The sequence below is a fragment of the Coenobita brevimanus genome, chromosome 72, assembly GCF_032717465.1.
Source record: "Coenobita brevimanus isolate Jiangsu-jjx chromosome 72, ASM3271746v2, whole genome shotgun sequence".
Taxonomy (NCBI): domain Eukaryota; kingdom Metazoa; phylum Arthropoda; class Malacostraca; order Decapoda; family Coenobitidae; genus Coenobita; species Coenobita brevimanus.
In genome coordinates, this window is record NC_137025.1 from 23,531,008 (window position 1) to 23,553,576 (window position 22,569).

A 22,569-nucleotide genomic window follows, 5' to 3' on the forward strand; every position below is an offset into this window, starting at 1 on the left:
GACGCTCCACTGGCGATCTTCTCACCTACCTTTCAGATTTCTGGTCATCCTCTATTCGGAACTTTGCTGAAAACTTTGCCATTGCACTTGACATCTCAAAGGCTTTTGATCGAGTCTGGCATAAATCTTTAATTTCCAAACTGCCTTCTTACGGTTTCTATCCTTATATATGTACCCTCATCTCTAGTTTCCTTTCTGGTCGTTCTATAACTGCTACTGTAGATGGCCATTGATCTTCTCCTAGATCTATCAACAGTGGTGTTCCTCAGGGCTCTGTCCTATCACCAACTCTCTTCCTTTTATTCATCAATGACCTTCTAAGCTGTACATCTAACCCTATCTACTCGTACGCTGATGATTCCACCCTTCACCTTTCCATTCAGTTCCCGCAACGTCCATCTGAGCAGTTACTTCAACAAACAAGGGATGAGGCTATGGCACACCTAATGTCAGACTTAGCACGTATTTCTGACTGGGGTAAAAATAATCTTGTTTTTAATGCATCAAAAACTCAGTTTTTACACTTATCAACCTGAGAAAATCTTCCACAGGAGTACCCACTAATGTTTAATAATATCCAGCTCAATCCTGCATCATCTTTGAAGATGCTTGGGGTTTCATTCACTTGGGACTTATCTTTGAAAGACCACATTGCATCTCTTGTAAAATCTTTTTCCAAGAGGTTAGGTGTGCTAAGCCGACTCCATGCCTTCTCTACCCCTGCACAGCTGTTGACTTTATCTATCTATCTATATACCTAGGTTGCTTCCCCCAAGAAAAGGGAGGTTGACTTTATACACGGGTTTTATTCGCCCCTGTTTAAAGTACAACTCATGTGTGGGGAGGCTCCCCACATGCAACTCTTCTCAATAGGGTGGAGTCAAAGGGTTTTCATCTCATCAACTCTCCTCCTCTTACTGGCTCTCTTCAACCTCTGTCTCTTTGCCGCACTGTTGCATCTTTATCTTTTTCTGTTGCTACTTCAATGGTCACTGCTCCTCTGAACTGTTTGCTTGGATCCCTCCACCTCTTCAACAGGTGCGTAGCACCTGTCTAGCAACAAACTCTCATCCCTTTTCTGTCCAACTATCTAATGCAAGAGTTAACCGTTACTCCCAGTCCTTCATTCATGCAACAGGTCAACTGTGGAACTGTCTCCCTCTGTCTGTATTTCCTACTTTCTATGATCTCCAGTCTTTCAAATGCAGTGTGTCCAGGCACCTCAGAATGAACGGATCTTGTATTTGGCTCTCTTTTGTATTGTTTTTGGTTTTTCTTGGAAGGAACGGTTTGTGGGCTTGCGGCCTTCGGTTCCTTCTTTCTTGCAAAATAAATAAATAAATAAATATAAAGTATTGCGTGATTTTGGGGCAAATTAGTGTGATAATGTCTGGTAAGGGTGCTGCGCATGGTGGGGCTAGTTGTGGTGCTAGTGGAGGCTCTAGTCATGGTGGTGAGCGGCCTGCTATTGGTGGTGCTGGTGATGTTCCCCTGAAGCATGTATGTAAAACTGTGTCACTGGAGGTGAAATTGGAAATCCTTGAGCAACACAACAAAGGTGAAGGTGTGTGTGCTATTGCCTCGGCTCTTCACCTGGCCCAGCAGACTGTCTTCACCATCATAAAGAAGAAGGAGGCCATTAAGGCTGCTGCTGGGGAGGTTGCAGTCTTATCCGCCTCCCATATCACCTGCCAGCAAGAGCCTGCGATGGAGGAGCTGGAGCGGATGATCTGCACGTGGGTGAAAGATCAGAACCGGCACAAGGCACCCATGAGCCAAGCCATAATATGCACAAAGGCTCTCTCACTCTGGGATGAATTAAAGGTCAGGCGTGAACTTGATGAAGGGAAGGCCCTTAAGTTAAGCCATGGGTAGTTCGGCCGGTTCAAGGGGTGGGCAAATCTCCTCCACGTGAACATGTACAGTCAGGCAGCGAGTGCAGATACGGTGGCGGTGGCAGCGTTTCCTGACGAGCTGAAATGCATCACCGCAGAGGGTGGCTATAATGTGAAGCAGGTGTTGAATTTTGACGAGACTGGGCTCTTTTGGAAGAGAGTATCCTCCAAGACATATCTTGCAACAGAGGAAAGGTCTACACCAGGATTCAAGGCCTTGAAGAACTGGCTGACACTGCTGCTAAGGGGCAACGCAAAGAGCGACCTCAAGTTGAAGCCGCTTCTAGTCTACCGCTCCAAGAACTCCAGGGCTCTGGTGGGGTATGTTAAGGAGAACCTTGGGGTTATCTGGTAGTCGAAAAAGAAGGCTTAGTTGACTTCAGATATCTGTTCATCGTATTTCCACTCGTACCTCTTGTGCGCTGAAGAGGTATGCATCATGCGAAAATTTGGTGAACAGATTTCTCATGGTGGTCGATAATGCACCTAGCCACCCGCCTGCGATGAAGGAATGGGCCAGCAGTATTGAGGTGGTGTTCCTGCCCCCCAACATCACATCTTTGTTGCAGCCAATGGACCAAGAGGTGATAGCAGCCTTTAAGGCCTACTGCCTCTGCTGCACAATGAAGCAGTTGGTAAGGGCCTGCTGCAGTGATGAGAGGACAACAGTGCAGCAGTTTTGGAAGGGGTGTAACATATGCCACACCCTTGAGAATATAACTGCTGCATAGGACGAGGTTAGCCAGGCGATGATGAACATTGTGTGGCGGAAGCTGTGGCCAGAGCGTATCCACTCCTTCAACAGCTTCTCCGAGGGCGTGCAACTTCTGCCTGTTGAGCATGTGCGGCAGGACATTGTCGAATTGCCGCATAAGGCGGCCTTCAGGGAGGTCAACGAGGAACATGTGGAACATAAGAAGAGAGGATAACTGCAGTAGGCCAGTTGGCCCATGCTAGGCAGCTCCTAAAAGAGTAACTGAACTACTAGAATGAGATAAGGACAGCAAAGAAGAAGGAGGAGGTTGTTGAGAGCCACAGAGAGGAGCTCAGCAAAGAGGAACTTCTCAATATGGAGATCCAGCGGGCACACCAGGAGGCAGAGGAGGAGGAGGTTGTGCCTGAGGTCCGAGCTCTCAACATCAAAATCCTGAAGGAGATGCTAATGAAACTGGACAAGATTATAGACTTAATGTGGACATGCAACCCCCTCCCAGGATGAAGCAGGGACACAGCTAATTGGCTCGAGGAGGGTCTGAAAGTCTACATGATGATGCTGGAGGAAATGAGGGTGGCCAGGCACCCTACGATCACAGCCTTCTGCAAGCAGGCTCCCACCAGGCTAGCAAGTCACACAGGATCTCCTCAGCCCTCGACAAGCAGAGCATCTCCCCAGCCTTCAACCAGCAGAGCATCTCCCCAGCCTTCAACCAGCAGAGCATCTCCCCAGCCTTCAACCAGCAGAGCATCTCCCCAGCCTTCAACCAGCAGAGCATCTCCCCAGCCTTCAACCAGCAGAGCATCTCCCCAGCCTTCAACCAGCAGAGCATCTCCCCAGCCTTCAACTAGCAGAGAAACACCAAGCAACACCTCCTGCCGAGGACGTGCTTGGCCCGTTGTGCTGGACCTAACTTCCAGCCAATCACCATCTTCCGTGTCACCTGCATCTCCACTAAGGCACTCTACCACTCTATCGCTGCCTTTCTCATCCTGGCCTCCATCTCTCAGACCACTTCGGCCATTGTCTCTGTCTTCCTTGCCATGATGAGAGCCACTGCAACAGACTCCATCACTACCTCATCATTTATCGCAGTGGTCTCCCTCGCCACCTCACTGGACATCGCAGCTGTCTCGCTCACCACCTCCTCTATCATCGCATTGCACTCCATCATCATCCCCAGAGCCATCACATCACACCATATCACCACTGCCTGAGCCAGTGCATCACACCCCATCACCTCCGCCTGAGTCATCGCATCAAACTCCATTGCCTCTGCCTGAGTCATTGCATCAAACTCTATCGCCATCCCCTCTGACCCTCCCTTGGAGATCGGGTTGGAGGGCTTTGAGGAGAAGGATTGAGTGTTGGGGAGCACCACATGTCCCCTGGCCTCAAGGGGCATAGTAAGGATGATGAGCAGGACTGGACGTGGTCTTACAAGAAGTAAGTGATGAGAGGTGTTTGATATTTTCTAACCTATTATTCTGATTTTCAGGCTTTATTTGTTGCTTTTAGTGAGTTATTTACAGGTGTTAGGCTTGGGTTAGCTTCCTTGACAGTTGTTAGGCCATTTAGATTGCCTTTAAACCTGTTTTTGGGCTCTTCAGGCTGGATTGTGGACTTGGTTTGGGGGGAGACCCAAGGTTGAAATATGTGTTAAAAGTACCCCGATATACAATACCCCGCCTAACGATGGGATTTTACCTAACCAATTACATCGTTAAACCGGGGTATGCCTATATTCTATAGCACTATTCATATATAAACTGAACAGCCACAGATACATTACACTTTTCTGTTTCAGCCCAACATTTAAGGCAAAGAACTTTCTTAGTTCATTTTTCACATGCACTGCCACCCTTGCATCCTCATACCCATATTCTCAGGTGCATTTAACAGTTTCCCATTTACTCCATTATATTATCAATGCCTTCAACATCCTTGTTTGTCTACTCTGTTTTATGCATCTTTAGATCCATAAAGGAAGTGTATAACTTACTTCACTTCTCTAAACAAAATAAAAACAAGTGGTGCCAGGCACAAAAAACCTCATCCGAATGCAGTTATTTTACTTTCAACCGTTTTCAAGTTAATGCACTCTGAAAATCTGTGCTCTTCCGTTTGACCTCTCAGAGTCTCTCAAGTTCAAAGGTCTTGGTGCCCAATGAAAGCACATATGAGACTTTCTATGTCTCGATAATAGTATATGGCAATCTATACTCAGTTTCAAGATGCAGGTCCATGAATAACCGTGACCTTGAGTTTGACCTCTCAAGGTCACTGAAGGTCAAAGATCATGGTACCAATTAAAAGCCCATCTGGGACTTCCAATATTATGTTGATAATAATAAATATCTGTCTGCAACCAATTTCGAGTTATTGCCCCCTGAATATCTGTGACCTTGAGTTTGACCTTTCAACGCCCCTCAAGGTCAAAGGTCTTACAGCCGTAGTCTTAAACTGCGGGCAGGCGTTCACCTTGCCCTATCCATATCTTCTGGCAATCTTATCACACGAAAGGGAGAGCGTTCCCCGGTGAACGCCAGAAGATTATCAAAGCATAGTACTGGAATCTGCGGGGAGTCTCATAGCACCCCTTCGCATGCCCCTTCGTCATATTACAGCAGACTTGTGCAAGTAAACTGTAGAGTTTGAAGGACCCTATGGTGTTTGTGATGGGAATTTTAATTAAATGATAAAAACATGGTGTACAGAAAAAAATGAGTGTTTAATATTTTTATCATTTTAAAAGATTTCATCGCTTCTCCAGAGATGGTTAATTTACGACGAGACAAAAACAAAGATGAGATATAGTATCCACTTCCACTTCATTTATCACTATTTCTACTAAGCTGATTATCAGATATGGTGCATGATACTTGTATATTAATTTGATTGGTTCATGAAATGATTCCTACGGTAAAGAAGGCCGAGTACAACTTGAACAGATGAACTGTCCACGGCCAGCTAGTTTGAATTATGAAGTCTCATGTTTGCGTTCGGTAAACTTATAAGTCTGCACTATTTTGTTTTGGCCTGGCAATATATTTTTTGGTGTATTTTGGTGTGACGAACGAATTTGACATTTATTTTTGGTTCTCGTGATTGGTTTTCAAATTAACCCCTCCTCCCATGTGTATTGGGGGACTATACAGTCCTTCCAGTATATGCTGGGCATTTGGGCGTTGGCCTTTTCGGGGATTCCCCCACTTGTGGTGCTGCCAACCCTCGTACAAGGTCAATTGTCGGATTACTGGGTCAATTCCCTACTGAGTCAATTATCTGATTCTTTCCGTCTGTGTCTGCCTGTCAGTCTGTCTGTCTGTCTCTCTCTCTCTCTCTCTCCCCCTGACCTTGTCACCTGTCCCCATGCTCGGAGGAAATCAACATCGGACAGCAACGCTGGCAAGTATTGTTGTATTTATACAAAATCATTGGTATTATATATGAAAAAAAAAAAAAAAAAAAACTTTCATAACACTATATAGCCTTATTTGGGAAGTAAATATATGCAATTTAATTTAGAACTAGTAAATGGCTGACATAATTATAAGACAGAGTGATGTGTGTTGGGCCTGATTTGACAGTAACACGGGAGGGAGAATCCCCGGAAAGGCCAATGCCAAAACGCTCAGCATATACTGGAAGGACTATAATGGGTTTCGTGGTTGTGGGTGGGAAAAATGGCAAAAACAGCCATTAGGGACAGAAATGTAGTCAAAATCGGTATAACCAGCCAAAGCATATTCGCAGGGTTATTACTAACCGCATGAACCCCTTTGTAGCTATGCCTGACACCAAATTTTTCCTGCAGTACGGATTCTCCAAAGCCTGTTTGCACACTCTTACACAAAGTATTCAAGAACAAATGCCAGTCTTTAATAATAAAAGAGGTAAGAATTGCTAACATTAAGAGAATAATATGTCAATCTGAGAAACTGTCATATGCCTTTTTTTTTTTTTTTTAGATTTTAAATTTTAAAATTAATCAGTGTTACCAGCTGTTTGCCGTGCCTACCCTAACGAAGGGGTGCGCTCTCACACTTTCGAGATTACCACTTATGTTGAAGGTGTGAACTTCTACTTCGAGTGGGGTGCAGGGAGGGTAACCCCTGCCTTCAGTTTCAAGACTACTGGCGTTCGTGCCAAATAAAAGCCCATATGGGAGTTCCTAAATGCTGACAATGGTAAATATCTCTGTCTTCAACTGGTTTCCAGTTATAGCCCTCAGAAAATCCATGACCTTGATTTTGACCTTTCAGGTCACTCAGTTGCCTCCAAAATTTAATCTCTTTCTTTTGCAACCAGTGCTCACATATCCTGAAAGTTTCATGAATTTCGTTTGGACATTTTTCCTTCATGTGTCAAAGAAACTCGACCAATAACAGTGCCTTCTGTTAAACAGTCCCAATATTGGGTTGGTTGAGATACAGCTGATGTTTACAGCTGATGTTTACTATGATATGGAAGCCAAACCAAGTCCCCAAATCAGTGATTGCTTTTTAACAGTTGCTGGAAGCTAATGGGATAAGGGAATTTGAGATGTGTAATATGATTTGAATCAATGTGGGATTCTTAGCATAGACTTTAATATTAAATATAATAGTGAGGACTATGTGACTAATTAAGAAGCTTGTAGTCACAATTCTGTTTCATGGTAGTACCTCCCAGGGTCAAGGGTAGCCACTCATCTACTTCTGTAAATACCTTCCACAAAACAAGTACATAGGAGCCCCGTGTTTTGCGCCTAATTGGTTCTGTGCAATGTACCATGAACCATGAAACCACTAAAGCTGGGGCATTTATCCTATAGGAAATAGGGTACAGTAATTGGTTCCAGGTCCCATGCAAACGCCCTTTAAAACCTATTTATGCAATGCAAATTTTACTGATCATACCTGAAAAGAAACTAATATTAGTACAAGATACATAATAGGCAAGGAAACTCACTTGGAAGGCTGGGAAGGCTGGAGTGAGATGCTAAAAGGAAGGGATGGGTGTGTTCTTCCAGAGGCAGAAGGTGAGACTACTGTGTCCTACCACCTCTGGCACCTCCACCCTCCTCGGCCTCTGCTGCCTCCACCTCTCCACACAGCACATCCATCCTGTGTTGCGTCTGACGTGTCTGCTGCTCCTGAACAAACCCAGATAACTCCTCAACCTTGAGCAGGTCCATGATGGCATCTTCACTGGGTTGTGCTCCATGCTTAGCTGCCGCTGCTAGCTGGGCCTTCCACCTTTTCCACTTCCCGGGTCTGCTGAGGTAGCGGGTTATCAGATCTTGTTGTTTCGCATTCACATTCTCATTGAACACAGTATTTATCAGCTTTGCTAATGCAGAAACATGGAACAGGCACGAATGCTTGCTGGCAAACTCTGCTAGGTTGACTTCCTCCTGCAAATTCTCAGGAGTGAGTAGCCACAATGAAAGTGATGACATTGTTGGAGTTATGTCATCTCTTGGCTGCTCTACTGGCTGCTGCTGTTCCATATCATCATCTTCCAGCATTTCTGCAACAGACACTGTTGGTGTGTAACCAATCAAGTGCTCCAGTTCACTGTTGGTTACGTCAGCAAACCAGGAAAATGGGATCCGCTGCACCGCCTACAGCACCTCATGCTCCTGCCTACCAGGCTGAGGCTGTACAAGAGCAGGCAGCATGGCTTCAAGCCTGGAGAAGAGTGGCTGGCATCAGGGACTTCCAGTTAGCAATGAACATCTCCAGTGCTTGCCGAATATTAAACCTGCTCCAAAACTGCTTCACAGACAGAACTCTCGGGTTGGCAAAAGATGTTGACAGTACAGGGTCATTTGACCCACTGTCACTTCCCTAACATTCTCCTCCTTGATGTTCCACAGCTTCTCCATGGAGTCTGTCTCGGCCTGCATCTTGTCGTGAACGTTACGGTAGTAAAGTAACCTAGTGTTGCCAATGACCATCTGGTCCATCAGCTGAATTTTGGAGGTGCAGTTGGGATGTAAGAACACCACTTCCACCAAGAAATGTTGCCCCACCAGGAACCGTGCATGACCGGGAGTATTATCAATGAACAGGATAACTTTGAAATTCAGGTTCTTGATGCGACAGTGGTGTCTGGCCTGAGGGATGAAATGGTGGTCAAGCCAGTCAAGAGACTTCTGGGAGGTCATGTACCCTTGGAGTTAGCAGCCAAGACATATCCAGGAGTCTGTAGGGGAGAGGCCACTTTGAATGGTAAATGGTGAGGGGCTTCAACTGGCGTGTATCTGAAGCTTTGGTGACAGGAGGGCAGTGAAGCAGTCTTTTGCCATCTTTACCCCCCTGGCATGCTTTTCCGATGCTGATATGAAGGTGAACCTTGGCGATCGCTTCCAGCACACACCTTTCTTGTCACAGTTGTAAATTTGCCCCAGAGAATAGTTGCCATTCGTGATCAGCTTCTCCGCCACCACTGGAAATGCCCTGGCCGCTTCTGCATCGGCAGACTGAGACTCTCCCTGGTATACAGCATGCTTTACCTTAGCTCTGGCCTCGAACCAGTGCAGCCAGCACCTTGAAGCTGTGAAATGAGAAGGCTCCTTGACCTGCAGTTTCTTGGCAACTGAAACGTAAGTCAGGCAGACCTGGTCCTGTCTCTCAGGACCAGAGACACTAGCACCCTCCCAAGACCGCCTGCCAAGCCATTTCACCAAAAAATATTCCACCATAATCATGATCCTATTTTAGTCTGACGTACCAAGTAACTTGCCTGGCACTACCAATACTACCACCACCTTCACCAAAGTACTTCTTGGCTAGCCTAAGGTTAGCTGCTAACTCATCGCACATCCTCATGTTTCTCACTGTTGACTCAGGAATCTTAAACATTTCACAAATATCAGAATTCTTAGCATCCTGGTCCATCTACACCCCAATTTTACTCTTCACATCATTGTTATATACATGCTTCTTAATACCAACATGGTACTCAAGTTCCACTTTCCCCCTATCTTTCCTACTTGGCGGTTCTGACCTCATACCGTCCCCTCTCTTACCCCCAAGACCGCATCCCAAACCTCCAGAGCGACAGGAAGCCATAGCACGACAGTAAAACCAGGAACGCATGCAGCAAGGCTCAGAAACAAAGGCTCGGAGCAGGTATAAACACGCAATACGTGGAGCATAGTGGGTCTACAGCAATGGTGGCAAACAAGTGACGATTGCTTTCCTTGTATTCATTTTTTTTTTTTTTTTTTTTGCTGTGAACGGAGGGGTTTTCATGCGAAATCTGGTGTTTGGGAATATTTGCAGGCCACCGCTAACCATGAAACCACGAACGATGATGCCACCAACCTCGGGGCTCGGGGCTCCACTGTACTCTTTCGCCTTTGTCTGTCAACTTGTACCTTTCCTTCTTGCTGGAAGTTTGCTCTCATTCAGCCAGTCCCAAAGAAGGGTGACCACTCCCTACCCTCCAACTATCGTCCAATTCCTTTAACGTCCTGTATTTCAAAAGTTTTCGAGTCAATTCTTAATAGAAAAATTTTAAGGCATCTTTCCTATCACAACCTTCTTTCCGATCGTCAGTATGGGTTCCGTCAGGGACGCTCCACTGGCGATCTTCTCACCTACCTTTCAGACTCCTGGTCATCCTCCTTTCGGGACTTTGGCGAAAGCTTTGCCATTGCACTTGACATCTCAAAGGCTTTCGATCGAGTCTGACATAAATCTTTAATTTCCAAACTGCCCTCCTACGGTTTCTATCCTTCTATCTGTGCCTTCATCGCTAGTTTCCTTTCTGGTCGTTCTATAGCCGCTGTTGTAGACGGCCATCGTTCTTCTCCTAGATCTATTAACAGTGGTGTTCCTCAGGGCTCTGTCCTATCACCAACTCTCTTCCTTTTATTCATCAATGATCTTCTAAGCTGTACATCTAACCCTATCCACTTATACGCTGATGACTCCACCCTTCACCTTTCCATTCGGTTCCCACAACGCCCATCTCAACAGTTACTTCAACAAACAAGGGATGAGGCTATGGCACACCTAATGTCTGACTTGGCTTGTATCTCTGACTGGGGTAAAAATACTATGGTTGTCTTTAATGCATCTAAGACTCAGTTCTTACACCTATCAACCCGACAAAATCTTCCACAGGTATACCCACTAATGTTTAATAATATTCAGCTTAATCCTGCATCATCCTTGAACATGCTTGGGGTTTCATTTACTCGGGACTTATCTTGGAAAAATCATATTACATCTCTTGTAAAATCTGCTTCCAAGAGATTGGGTGTGCTAAGCCGACTCCGCTCTTTCTTTACCCCTGCACAATTGTTGACTCTATACAGGGGTTTTATCCGCCCCTGTGTGGAGTACAACTCTCATGTGTGGGGAGGCTTTCCACATACAGCTCTTCTCAATAGGGTGGAGTCAAAGGCTTTTCGTCTCATTAACTCTCCTCCTCTTACTGACTCCCTTCAACCTCTGTCTCTTCGCCGCTCTGTTGCATCTTTATCTCTTTTCTATCGCTACTTTAATGGTCACTGCTCCTCTGAGCTGTCTGCTTGCATTCCTCCACCTCTACGACGGGCGCGTAGCACCCGTCTGGCAGCAAACTCTCATCCCTTTTCTGTCCAACTCTCTAATGCAAGAGTTAACCGTTACTCCCAGCCTTTCATTTATGCAACAGGTCAGCTCTGGAACTGTCTCCCTCTGTCTGTATTTCCTGCTGCCTATGATCTCCAGTCTTTCAAACGCAGTGTGTCCAGGCATCTCAAAATGATCGGATCTTGAATTTGGCTCTCTATTGTATTTTGTTTTTCTCTTGGAGGGAACTGTTACTGCGGGCTCATGGCCTTTGGTTCCTTCTTCCTCGCATAAAAATAAATAAATAACATGTTAGTTTGTTGTGCAGAGTTGAGTAACATCTAAGGAAAAGTGTCCTGAATATACAGTGTCCCACTAAGAGTGAGATGCCATAAATTCAGAAGCAGCATGGTTTGAGCAAAACATGATGTAACTACAGGCAAGTGTATTGGCTCCGCTATGTGTTGATTCATTTTTGTATGTTTTGTGATGTATTTATGTACATAGAGTCGATGTCTGCAGTGAGGTAATACCCCACCAAGCTGACCAAGATCCTCCTTGCAGGACACAGGGAAGGATGGGGAGGTTTGTTCTCAGCCCAAAGCTGCAGGTGGTCTTTCATGAATAGGGTGCATAGAGCCACCGTGGGTAGTTTTCCCTCTAGCACTTCAACTTAGGTTGGTTGGAGTCAAAGTTGACATGTGCCCCTCTGGTAGAACAGACCCACATAGCATAACTCACATCATGGAGTAAAGCACTGCACAACACATGTCACACAGACATTAACAGATGGCTGGACAGCTCCGCTGGGGCAGTTGCATACCTGTAGTCGATGGGTCTGCCAGAGGAGACATGGCCGGTATAATGCTAAGAAAATGCAAAATACATTTACCCCCTCCAAGAACCAGAAACAACTTAACAGCTGATAAGAGATTACAGATACTGTATTTAACACAGAAAAACTGTTTTGTCGTTGTGTTTATCCATCCATCCATCATCTAAACCTTGTTTCCCTCCTCAGAATTGTAGGTGTCTGAGGTTAGGCTAGTCAATCCTGACATTTAAGGCAAAAGTGATTACCCTCACTCGCCCCATAGTGGCATTAAGTGAGCAACCATCCTTGAGATGGAAATCCTTACAGATTCCATTTGGTTGGAGTGCTTTAACCCAGTAGGCCATCAAGCGTCATTGGACTGTATGGTTACCAGCCAGCTCAGTATTTTATTTTATTTTTTTTCTTAACTATTTGGCGTCTCACTGTAAAGTCGCCTGAAGACAGCACTACAATGAGTGATTGGGTGGTGAGCACACCCACCTACCACAATTCTGTGTTTAGTATCGTAAAAGTCTGCACAAATTCCTTCCATATTACTGTTCATTCACCCATCTGACCAGATGGGTTGAATGAAAGACATGTGACGATGGCAAGACTTGTATTTGGTGAGTTATTGTGTAGATGTTGGCTACAATGGTAATGGCAGAGTTGCATTGCCTCACAGAGATTGCCATGCAATCTACCAACAACCCTTAAACGTTTCATGCATTCCATACTTGCTTATGAGTTGCCACTATAGATATCAGCAATGGAGATAAGCTTTTCATTCAGTTGAGGTAATTCATCATCATCATCATCATCATCATTATCAGTCATGAATCATTCACCATCCGTCATCATCGAGTCTGTTTCTCACACTGTAGGTGGCATAAAGTAGGTTCCAGAAAGCAAGGAAAAGCGTAGAATATGATAGTGGAAGTCAGCATGCACAGTGAAATGGGCCACATAGTCATACTGCTCACCATTGAATCCCCCCCACAAATCTGACTGGACCTTATTGCCACACCTCTCCACACATAATTATGTGCTTTATTGTCAGACAATCATTCCAACAATTGTCTTAAAAATTGAGGGGTGCTAAACCCTTCTTATGGATTCCTTTGTACAAAATTCATTCAACCAGTTCAGGCATATGTTGCCTTTCTAAATCAGAAATTGCCCTGGAGGAGATTACTAAATTTAATTGTTCTTATTTCGACTATTCCATATACAAATTAAATTCTTTTGGTAAAATTAAGTATTTCTGTTGTGTTTGTCGTTCCCCTAATGCCCCTCCAGAGTCGAGTTTATTTGACTCTCTGTCTTTACAGTTATGTGTCCTCAACATTAATACTGCATCAGAAATTACTATTCTGGGTGATTTTAATGTCCATAATGTTGAATGGCTCACTTATTCAGTCACCCAGTTAGTCAGTCAACCCAACCGTGTACCAGACAACCCTGATCAAAATCCCCACTATTGAACTTGTTTCTAACAACCAATTCAGATAATTATAGTGTCGAAGTGAAGTCCTCCCTCAGATCCTCGGATCATTGTCTGATTCAAGCCACCAGTTTAACACCTACCACACTCTCCTGCTCTAAACAGGTCGTGGTGACTAAATGGCACTACTATAGGGCAGACTGGGAGGGACTCCATAATTTTTTTGATGGATGTTCCTTGGACCTCCTTTTTCTCCCATGATGCAAATTCCACATGGGGCCACATACAGGATTTCACTAAAGTCGGCATGGAAACATTCATTCCCCATCATACTTACAGAAAAAGATGTAATTCTCCTAAATGGTTTGACCACAATTGTGCTAGAGTAACAGAACATAAAACAATAGCCTATAACACTTATACAAGGACCAAAACCAAAGAAGCCTTTAACTATTATAGAAATATCAGAAACCATGCTAAAACTAACATCAATCTTTCTAAATCAAATTTTCTGAATAGACAGGCTAACAAACTACTAAACAACCCAAATGATAACAAAATATTCTGGTCAACCCTCAATTCATTCAAAACTAACTTCACTACCACCTTTTCCATTCCGCCTTTACAGTCCCCCAATGGAAATCTAGTAAGTGACCCACGTGGAAAAGCCAAACTTCTGTTGACATGTTTTCAACAAACTCAACCCTGAATACAGAAAATTACAATATTCCTGTACCTGATTTTGATTCCCCTCAAGTACCTCCTTTCATGATTCACACCGGATACGTACGAGCTGTATTACAGAATCTCTCAGCAGACAAAGCTACTGGTCCAGACGAAATTCCTTCAATAGTACTTAAAAATTGCTCCTAGGTGTTGGCTCCTGTATTGGCAAAATTTTTCCGCTTATACATCCGTACCTCAAGTTTTCCAGCCTCTTGGAAAGAAGCAAATATCCATCTTTTGCCTAAAAAGGGGGCAACTTCTGAGCCATCAAACTATAGACCAATTGCAGTAACTTCCATTCTTGGCAAATTTTTTGAGATGCTGATTAACAAACACATAATCAAGCATCTAGAAATCAATAAATTAATCAATGATCGGCAGTATGGATTTAGACAAGAACGTTCAACTGTAGACATTCTTTGCCTTCTTACCCATCAGATTAACAAAACAATAGACCAACACGGTGAAACTCACAATAGCACTAGATATATCAAATGCATTTGACAGAGTATGGCACCGGGCCTTATTGTCTAAGATGTCACACTATGGCTTTGCATCACTGGTTTCTCTAATTTCTTCTTACATTCATAATAGAAAAATACGGGTCATGGTAGATGGTATTTATTCTCAGTTTCATTCCATAAATGCTGGCGTACCTTAGGGATCAGTTTTGGAGCCAACCATCTTTCTCATTCATATAAATGACCTATCTGTCACTCACAACCCAATACACTCTTATGCTGATGACTCGACCCTTCATAGTTCTTTCACGTTTAGTACCTCCTTTACACAATTTGATATTATAAATTTCCAAATAAACACAGTAATTTCTCTGAACCAGGACCTTTCTAAAATTAATCAGTGGGGACAAGAAAATCTGGTCTCATTTAATGCTCAGAAAACTAAATACATTAATTTCTCCAACAGAAAGAATCCCTCAGACTCTCACATGATTTTAAATGATGTCAGTATTCCCTTATCCACTACAATTGATATCCTAGGTGTTACTCTAAACCCCAACCTAAGCTGGACAGCTTATGTTTAATCCCTTGCCAAAAATGCTTCTAAAAAATTGGGACTTATGTCCCGAGTTCGTGAGTTCTTCACTGACGAGCAGATGGCCACAATATACAAAAGTCATGTGCGTTCTCAGATAGAAAACTGTTCACCACTGTGGAGTGGATGTGGAGCGGTTGCATTGAGGCAGTTGGACAAAATTCAAAATAAAGCCATTAGATTAATTAATAATCCTGCCATCACGCAAGACCTTCCTCCATTATCAGTACAATGAGATGTTGCTTCTTTAGCATTATTTTAAGATATTTTTACCGTAAGTGTTCAGACGAACTGGCTTCAATTGTTCCTCCCCTTCACATTTTCTCCCGAAATATTCGGGCAGCTGGGAGCTCCCATGAATTCACACTCTCTCCCCCGCAATGCAGAACCTCTGCTTATCAAAATTCATTTATCCCCAGAACTACTACTCTCTGGAATTCGCTTCCTGGGAGTTGTTTCCCACAAACATTTGATCCACTTCAGTTCAAGTCCAGTTGTTATGGATATTTTATGAATGGAGGATGCCTTGAGGCACATGGACTTATTTTTTTCCCTCTTTGTTTTTCCTTCCTCCATTCATTATCTTAAAAAAAAAAAAAAGTCTGTTTTCAGTTCCATGGCCATATCAACCTCTCTACCTTGCAATCTCACACATATTTACCATATTTGTTCACCTCCATCTTGTTTTACCATTCCAACTGCCATATTCAGAGTACTCACATGTAACTCTTTTTACCACTCTGCAGCCCTTCTCTCCATAAGACCATACCATCTCTTGATATTCTCTTTCTCTATTATCCGTGGACTTCCTTACTTCACGTTGTGCTCAAGTCAGAGTATTACTTATCCTGTCCACTCTCACCACCCCACACGTATTTCTCAATAACCCTGATGTTATTCCTGTAACTCTTGACTTTTTGTTTTAATGTCATCCCAAAGTCACACTCCCATATCTTATTGTGGATACTAGAACTTGTTTATGCAATCATCTAGTAGCTGCCTTGTTCAGACCTCCATTTTGTACAGAGGCCTTCATAGTGCCAGCCACCTTCATACCCTATATCACTCTACTGTATTCACCACATCCTTTGCACATTTGGCAATTGTTTACTTTCTTGCACCCAGGTAGCCTGCTTGAATCACCAATTCATCATCCTCCATTCAGCCAAACATCATACTGAGTCAGCTTGTCTCTCATCAAGTACTGTTTACATATAATTTAATTTATTTATTGACACATGGGGGTCTCTTGATATGAGACATTCTCAAAGTGAACCATACGCTGAGCAAAGTTGAATCATCAAGGAGTGGCTGGAGGTTTCTTGATATAATGCCACTAGGTACAGTTACCCAAATAATTATGAAGTGTGAAAAATATTCGGCTGTGTGACTATCTGTAGCTCCCCCATAGTAAACAAACATTAATTTATGAATGAATGAGTCAACCTACAGCCTCTGAAAGGAAGGCCCTCTATGGCTGAAACGCTGAACAAGAAAAAATACATACTCTCCTCAATACACGTTTATGCAATGTTCATACAGAGTAAAAGTAATTAGGATATCATTAATATAGTAAGATATTTATGCAGCAAAACAGTGCTATGAAAAAGCCATGTAATTGGAAATGAAGTTTCAGTCCTTATTCATATGAACTGGCACTGGTGGTTGTGGGAAGAAGGTTGCAGTGAGTGCTTTGAGTAGTTTCATATAAGATTGACTTAGACAGCACGACATCAAATAATGTTATTACATTAACTTGGCCTACAATCAAGAAATTATATGTTTTGACATAGTATTGATTTGCCATTGTGTGACATTAACATCACTGTTTAGTAATTACAGAATAATATACACGTGATAGTCGTGAACAGCTAATGACGTCAAGTCATGAGCTCAGTACGAATACTCCGAGTTAGCCCTCATGAAACAGAGGTGGAAAGAGAACCACAGGAATAAATATGTCTACCTATGGCCGGACGCCATAATCCCATAAGGGGTGGCCGATTGTCATTGACTTGGTTGTTTTACTAACCCTCCACCATCCCACTTATTGACTCGTAGGGAACATGTGTGGGTTGGTTAAATGGTTATCAACCAGCCGTTGTAATGGTTTTCTGGCTTACAGAAAACCATTAAGCTTGTCATTCGATGTAAAGCCACCTGAAAAGGAAAGATTACGAAAAAGTGACAGGAAAGATAGGAGAAATGGGAAAAGAGGAGGGCAGACACAGAGAAAGTATGATAAGGGTGAAGGACAAAGCAGGCAGCACTACATCAAGTGAGTGGATGATGGTTGCCACTACCTACCACTTAAATCTATAGTGAAGCGATGAAATAGCTTAACCCCTTAACCGCAGGGCGTCACTTTCGTGATGCTTGGGAGCAAGGGATCATACCACGGGACATCACTTTTGTATTTCTGTGTTATTTTGAATTCGCCTGGGCTTTCAAGTGGTGGCTTGTATCATCTATCAGTACTGCCAATGTCCAACACTAGTCAGCACTCCTCATCTCATCTGTGCTCCCATCCATTGTTGACAATTTAGCCATTTCTCCCCGTTCTTGACTCCCCTCCCTACCTACCCTCCATTACCCTCTCCTCTCGCCTGCCTGGCCGTGCTACACTAAGTAAATCTTCCCTGGAATTTTCCACTGATTTCATCCATTGAAATAAGCCCTATGCCCTATTCTTATACCAAATAATATATACAAAAAAGAAATAAGGTAAGTGAGAGTGCCATACACCTGGAAATAGCTAATTTTCACCTGACAACACCTCACATGCACTCGTTCGCTAATTTTCGCTGTTTATTTCCCCTTGAAATATGCCGTATAATCTATTCTTGTAATAAAAATATATATAAGAAAGGAAGGGAGAAGCTTAAGTGATATTTACATTCACCTGGAACTACCTAATTATTGCAGGTCACCACACTGTATTCTACGCTAAGTAAATCTTCCCTGTAATTTTCCACTGATTTCATCCATTGAAATAAGCCCTCTGCCCTATTCTTATACCAAATAATATATACAAAAAAGAAATAAAGTAAGTGATAGTGCCATACACCTGGAATTGGCTAATTTTCACCTGACAACACCTCACGTGCACTCGTTCGCTAATTTTCGCTGTTTATTTCCCCTTGAAATATGCCGTACAATCTATTCTCGTAATAAAAATATATGTAAGGAAGGAAGGGAGAAGCCTAAGTGATATTTACATTCACCTGGAACTACCTAATTTATAATGTATTGTCTAGATTTCCTGCCAATCATTTCATAACTATATATTAGCAGCTCTCACTAGGCTGACGTTGGCAGTAATGCACTTTCCCTAGGTAGGCCACCCCGGCCCACCAGTATCAGTTTACTGTCATCTTTCAAGGTGAAAGTACGCCGGATTCGCACTTGCTAACTTCTGCCACTTTTTAGCTCCATGCAAAGGGTCCTGTGACCTCTACCCCCTACTAAACCTCATGTGGAAAGAGGTAAAGGGCTGACAATTGATAGAGAGTGACTACGATCTTTCTGGTGAGTAAAATAGTGCAAGTGGAATTGTAAATAATGTGTAAATGTGTAAACAGCAAGTGAAAGCAATGAATGTAAATATAAGTGAACAATGGAAAATGGTTTTATAAGTTACTGCAAGCGACAGTGCCTAACACTGTAAATAAAATAGAAATGTAAATAACGTAAATAAAATAGAGAACGTAAATAGGAATGTAAATGAGTAGTATTATAAGAATACGAATATATATACTGGGAGTAATGAAAGTGAAAGTTTCTCTCTAGCATTTTTGAATCCTATGAGTTATAAGAGAGAAGGTGAAAGTGACATTCACTCTCAACGCTAGTATACAGGACGAGAAAGTGAATGCTACGTATTTTACTGAAAAAGAAATTGAATGCCTACAGTGACAATAAACTACTATTACTCAAGGAAACTTATGGATAAAGACTGTAGATATATATAAGTGTTATATAGTAATAGAACTATAAACTGTGAGTGTTTTTATGAATAATAAATGACAGAACACCAGCGGCGAACGATGTCAAGTGGGAAGGTCATACGCCCTCGTAATTTTCATTGCTTTCACAGTTTTTTTTTTTTTTTTTTTTTTTTTTGAGTATGGATTCCAAACTATTTGAGACTCATAGAATAGTGTTTCTAGTGATAATATCAGGCTGTGGTAGTCATATTACGGGTTGTCAGGAAGTGTAAAGTGGAGACTTCGTTACCCAACTTCAGAGGTCTCCACAAGTCCTACGGTACGCGACAAAGGCTCAACAAACACCCCAGGAGAAAGCTGAAGGTATGTGCCACAACAGTATGTGATTTTAATATTCTAGGATTAATAACTGATTTTTGGCAAATATTTTTAGAGAATCTGTCGGAGCGCGAATATGCAAGCGGGAGTTTTTTCTTTTTTTTGTGAGGAAGAAGGAACCAAAGGCCGCGAACCTAAAATTATTGTTCCTTCCAAGAGAAAAACAAAATATAAGAGAAAGCCAAATTCAAGATCCGATCATTTTGAGATGCCTGGACACACTGCGTTTGAAAGACTGGAGATCATAGGAAGCAGGAAATACAGACAGAGGGAGACAGTTCCAGAGCTGACCTGTTGCATAATTGAAGGACTGGAAGTAATGGTTAATTCTTGCATTAGAGAGTTGGACAGAAAAGGGATGAGAGTTTGCTGCTAGACAGGTGCTACACGCCCGTTGTAAAGGTGGAGGAATGCATGCCAACAGTTCAGAGGAGCAGTGACCATTGAAGTAGCGTTAGAAAAGAGATAAAGATGCAACAGTGCGGCGATGAGACAGAGGTTGAAAGGAGTCAGTAAGAGGAGGAGAGTTAATGAGACGAAAAGCCTTTGACTCCACCCTACTGAAAAGAGCTGTATGTGGGGAGCCTCCCTACACATGAGGGTTGTGGTCCACACAGGGGCAGATAAAACCCCTGTATAGAGTCAACAATTGTGCAGGGGTAAAGAAGGAACGGAGTCGGCTTAGCACACCAAATCTCTTGGAAGCAGATATTACAAGAGATGTAATATGATCTTTCCAAGATAAGTTCCGAGTAAATGAAACCCCAGGCACGTTCAAGGATGATGCAGAATTAAGGTGAATATTATTAAACGCTGGTCTAGAATGCGAGCTGTTTGCGGAATCGTTTAATCTCACCCAGTTGGTAAAGCAACCAACCAGAATACCTGATAATCCTGACCATAATGCCCATCTCTTGGATTTATTCTTGACAAATAATCCAGATCAATACAGGATAGAGGTACTGTCACCACTTGGATCCTCTGACCACAATCTCATCAAAGCCTCATTAGTTAACCCTACCACACCTCCCCGTTCAGAACCTGTCAGGGTGACCCGATGGCACTTTGACAGGGCAGACTGGGATGGATTTAGAAATTATCTTGCTGATGTTCCATGGCAGTCTTTCTTCTCTAGTGATCCCAATTCTACCCAGTCCCACATTTGCGACTTAATACTAGCTGGTATGGATTTATTCATACCAAGTCAACAATTCATTAAAAGATCAAACTCTCCAAAATGGTTTGATGGCAATTGTGCCAGAGCAACAGCCCAAAAGTCATTAGCATTTAACTCTTACTTAAAATCAAAAACATCTGAATCACTCTCCCAATTTAAAATTGCTAGAAATCATGCAAAAGCTGTATTAAATCTATCTAAATCAAACTTTCTTCAAAAGCAAGCATCAGAACTACTTAACAACCCTAATGACAATAGAATATTCTGGTCAACTCTTAATTCTTTCAATAATAACTTTAACAAGTCATCTTCCATTCCCCCACTAAAACTTCAGATGGCAATATTACAAATGACCCACGTGGAAAAGCAGATATCTTTGCTAGTACCTTTGCAAGAAACTCTACCATAGATGATACCAGCCAGAATGTCTCAATACTGGAACTTGATTCTCCCGAAATTGCCCCACTTAAAATACAGACAAGATACGTTAAATCCATCCTAGACAATTTACCTACCAACAAAGCTCCAGGCCCAGATGGAATTCCGCCAATTGTTTTGAAAAAGTTTTCCCCTGAACTTGCCTCTGTCCTAGCTAAATTATTCAGACTATGCATACGTACTTCTTTATTCCCAAATTCATGGAAAGAAGCCAATATCCACCCAGTTCCGAAGAAAGGAAGTTCGTCTGACCCCTACAATTACAGACCAATAGCTGTCACATCTTCTCTTGGTAAGGTATTTGAAACTTTAATTAATAAGCATATTGTTAAACATCTTGAATCCAACAACTTAATTAGTGATAGACAATACGGTTTTCGCCACGAAAGATCCACCATTGACATACTCAATCTCTTTAACTCATACCATCCATCAATCAATTGATCTTTTTGGAGAAACTCATGCAGTAGCTCTTGATATCTCTAAAGCTTTCGACAGAGTATGGCACCGTTCCCTGCTGTCCAAACTCCCTTGCTATGGATTAACGTCTTTAGTTCCTTTGATTTCTTCTTATCTTAGTGACAGGAAAATAAGAGTAAAAGTAGATTATGTATATTCGAAGTTCCACTCAATTAACGCCGGCGTGCCGCAGGGATCAGTTCTGGCGCCAATCCTATTTCTGGTTCATATTAATGATCTCTTATCTGTCACTCACAACCCCATTCACTCATATGCAGATGACTCAACACTACATAGTTCATTCACACTCAGACATCCATTTACAAAGTCTAATATCTCTACCTCTCAACTCAATACAGCCATCTCCATAAATCAAGCTCGATCTACAATCAGTGAATGGGGACAAAACAACTTTGTGTCTTTTAATGCTAGTAAAACTAAATATATACAGTTTACTAATAGACAGATATTGCCAGATTCGTACATTGCCTTCAATGCTACTAATATTCCCATCTCCAAAAGTATTGAAATTCTTGGTGTCTCACTTAACAGTGCCCTCTGCTGGACCTCTCATGTCAGATCACTTGCTAAAACCGCCTCAAAGAAACTTGGATTATTGTACAGAGTCCGTAACTTCTTCGCCGATGAGCAGTTAGCTATAATTTATAAGAGTCATGTGCGCTCTCAGCTTGAATATTGCTCACCCTTGTGGAATGGTTGTGGAAAGGTTGCATTAAGACAACTAGACAAAATTCAGAATAAAGCCGTTAGAATCATTAACAACCCTGCCATTACATATAAACTACTTCCCCTGCAAGTAAGAAGGAATGTTAGCTCCCTTGCATTGTTTTACAGATATTTTTTTGGGAAATGCTCAGATGAAGTTGCGTTCATGGTGCCACCTCTCCATGCCTTCCCTCGTGCTACACGGGCATCTGGTAGCGCTCATGACTGGAATGTCACTCAAC

General features: G+C 42.7%; 1 protein-coding gene across 1 annotated transcript; it reads left to right on the top strand.

The window, feature by feature from the left end:
- Window positions 1-1,386: 1,386 nt before the first annotated feature.
- Window positions 1,387-1,875, top strand: LOC145407077 (putative CENPB DNA-binding domain-containing protein 1). The gene has a single exon (XM_080278101.1). It carries the CDS (start codon window positions 1,387-1,389, stop codon window positions 1,873-1,875), a length of 489 nt encoding a protein of 162 aa, XP_080134227.1.
- The last annotated feature ends 20,694 nt before the right edge of the window (window positions 1,876-22,569 follow it).